The sequence below is a fragment of the Nicotiana tomentosiformis genome, chromosome 5 (genome assembly GCF_000390325.3).
Source record: "Nicotiana tomentosiformis chromosome 5, ASM39032v3, whole genome shotgun sequence".
Lineage (NCBI taxonomy): Eukaryota > Viridiplantae > Streptophyta > Magnoliopsida > Solanales > Solanaceae > Nicotiana > Nicotiana tomentosiformis.
Window position 1 is genome coordinate 96,589,651 of NC_090816.1, and position 2,636 is coordinate 96,592,286.

The 2,636-nt window shown below is 32.9% G+C and overlaps 1 protein-coding gene across 1 annotated transcript; it reads left to right on the forward strand.

The window, feature by feature from the left end:
• The first annotated feature begins 517 nt into the window (after positions 1–517).
• LOC104085811 (LOB domain-containing protein 1-like) lies at positions 518–2,340 on the forward strand. The gene is made up of 2 exons (XM_009589935.4): positions 518–811; positions 1,815–2,340. The coding sequence occupies exons 1-2, from the start codon at positions 575–577 to the stop codon at positions 2,145–2,147; spliced, it is 570 nt and encodes a 189-aa protein (XP_009588230.1). The 5' UTR covers positions 518–574; the 3' UTR covers positions 2,148–2,340.
• The last annotated feature ends 296 nt before the right edge of the window (positions 2,341–2,636 follow it).

Genomic DNA, 2,636 nt, shown 5'->3' on the forward strand with positions numbered 1-2,636 from the left:
TTGATTCACTTAGAAAGTCCACTTGGTACAGCTAAAACGTAACGTGGCGAAGATATATAGTAATAACAAAATGCATCTATATACATATATACATATACATACACACACATTTGTTACTTTGATTGTTCCATTATCTTGTATGATACTTTTTTTCTTTTTAATCTTTTCTAACAAGAATAACACATTTATTTATACTAAAAAATCATTTAATTTTAAATTTTTGACTTTACTTTTAAGTAACATAATTTTATAATCATAGAAATATCATGATATATTTATGTACTAAAAGTATTTAGGAAATTTGCCAAAAGAATTCTGTGTGAGTTTTGTAACCATCATATAAAATGAATATAGTAATTTCTTCAAGAAATTATATTACTCAGCTCTAGAAAATTTCATCAACAGATGATGTCATTAAGTTGGGCAGTTACGTATAGCGACGTCATTATTGTTGAAAGATAAATAATCCTCTTTTTTCCTCTCACTATATATAAAATCTCATGGTATACTCATTGCTACACAACTCTTAACACGCTCCACAAATAGTGATATTTGACACTACACACTAAAACACATGGAATGCAGTGACAAAACACCCGCTACTTGTTCATCGTCTTCTGCCGGAATGATGACGCCTCCTCCATCTCCTCCGTCGCCGGTGATTCTGACGCCTTGCGCCGCCTGCAAGATCCTCCGCCGGCGATGCGTCGATAAATGTGTGCTGGCACCCTACTTTCCGCCGACGGAGCCGCTTAAGTTCACCATTGCTCATAGAGTCTTTGGTGCCAGCAATATCATCAAAATGTTACAGGTATTTGTTTCATCCGAATGTGAACACAGATAAAATTAACATCTCAACTTTCTTGATTGTTTTGGGGGCTTCGAAATCTATCCTTTGATGCTTAGTTTTAATTGACTTGTTTTTTTCTAGTAGATGTTCTCTTTTTCTTTTCTTCTTCTTCTTCTTTTGTTTTTTTCTTTTTGTTCCCATGTTCGTTTCTTTAAATAAAATTTTCACTTCAAAAAGGAAAAAAAGGTGTTGTGTGACTTCTTTAACTTTTTAGTGACTTCTTTAACTATTATCCACATTCCACACTTTAGCTATTATTTTCCACGATCTAGCTAAAGCTAATTATATTGCACTTTGTAAAGTGTATATACATATATATACCTTTCAATTTTGAGTTTTGTAATTATCATAAACAAAGCCTTCACCATGTCCCCGAATTAGAGGGATCGCATTTGGGAAACACGAATATTTACTGCTCATTCTAATAGCTTAAGCAATATGAATCTGCAAATATATATGTGCATATATAGTTTTTAAGAAGTGATTGTAAGACAGCTTTTTCTGCTTTTCTTTTTCTAATTGTTTTTTTGTTGGTAATGATGATGCTTAAAATCACCAGAATCGATTGGGACATATTCAAGTTTCAACCTTACTCTATGTCTCAAGTCATATTATATATTACTTGCTCCGTCCCAATTTATTTAATACAGTTCAAATTTAGAGAGTCAAATTTCTACATTTTAGCAAATGCGAACAAAAAATCTTTAAGTTTTTTAGTCACAATAATTAACTATTCACAATATTTAAAAGGCATGTGAAAAAAAAAAAGGTGATCACAGTAAAGAAAAAAAAAACTGTATCAAACAAATTGGGTTGGATGGAGTATGCAATAAAGAAATAGATCAATCTACTATATATCCTGTCCAAACAATTGAGTGGATATCTCTTCATTTCCTTACTATAAGATCATTAATATTTCTGTAAAACTTATGGCAAAATGCACAAAACCTCTAATTATTTATAGGAGCTTCCGGAGGATCAAAGAACAGATGCAGTGAACAGCATGGTGTATGAAGCAAATGCGAGAATAAGAGATCCAGTATACGGCTGCGCAGGGGCAATTTGTCAGCTGCAGAAGCAAATAAGTGAACTTCAAGCAGAGCTTGCCAAGGCTCAAGTAGAGATGTTGAATGTGCAGTCCCAAAACGCCAATTTGATGTCATTAATTTGTAGGGAGATGTCACAAAATCAACAAAACAACGGCAGCGTGTGTCCTGATCAACAAACTCATGGAAATACCAGCCTTTTTTTGGACGACAATAGTATCTATGCAGCTTGGGAACCACTCTGGACTTGATTAGAGAAGTTAGAATACTTCTACAAATTTAGTTACGTTAACACTGTGCCCAATATTAGGGATAGAAAATGCAATGACGTCGTTTCGAAAATTCAATAAAAATACCATTAAATGACGATAGACAGAGATAGAGGTCCTAATTGTCATATCAAGGAAATGGTCTTTCGACGAAATCGGATATCAATTTTGAGACTGTCTAGTGTCTACTTTCTTCTTTGAAAGAAAGCACAGGGAATTAGCATGATACCATTTTGGACATAACTTCAAAACCAATATTACTTGCAATTGCAAAAATACAATAATATTTTTAAATTATCACGATTTACTATTTTGTTTTCTCTATTTCAACTTTAACCCGAAATAATAAATTTGAAGTGGGTGGAAATCATTTACTTTACTTTAAAAATCTCGGCCACCCTCAACTTTGAACAATATGCATTCTCTCCCTAATATGTCAACTTATTTTTCTAAATGCATATTTTACCCTTA

Bases quoted from the DNA above. Each gene is read 5' to 3' on its own strand.
- LOC104085811 (XM_009589935.4), top strand. From the start codon at position 575: ATGGAATGCAGTGACAAAACACCCGCTACTTGTTCATCGTCTTCTGCC. The intron at 812-1,814 runs GTATTTGTTTCA...AATTATTTATAG, and splicing joins ATATCATCAAAATGTTACAG to GAGCTTCCGGAGGATCAAAG.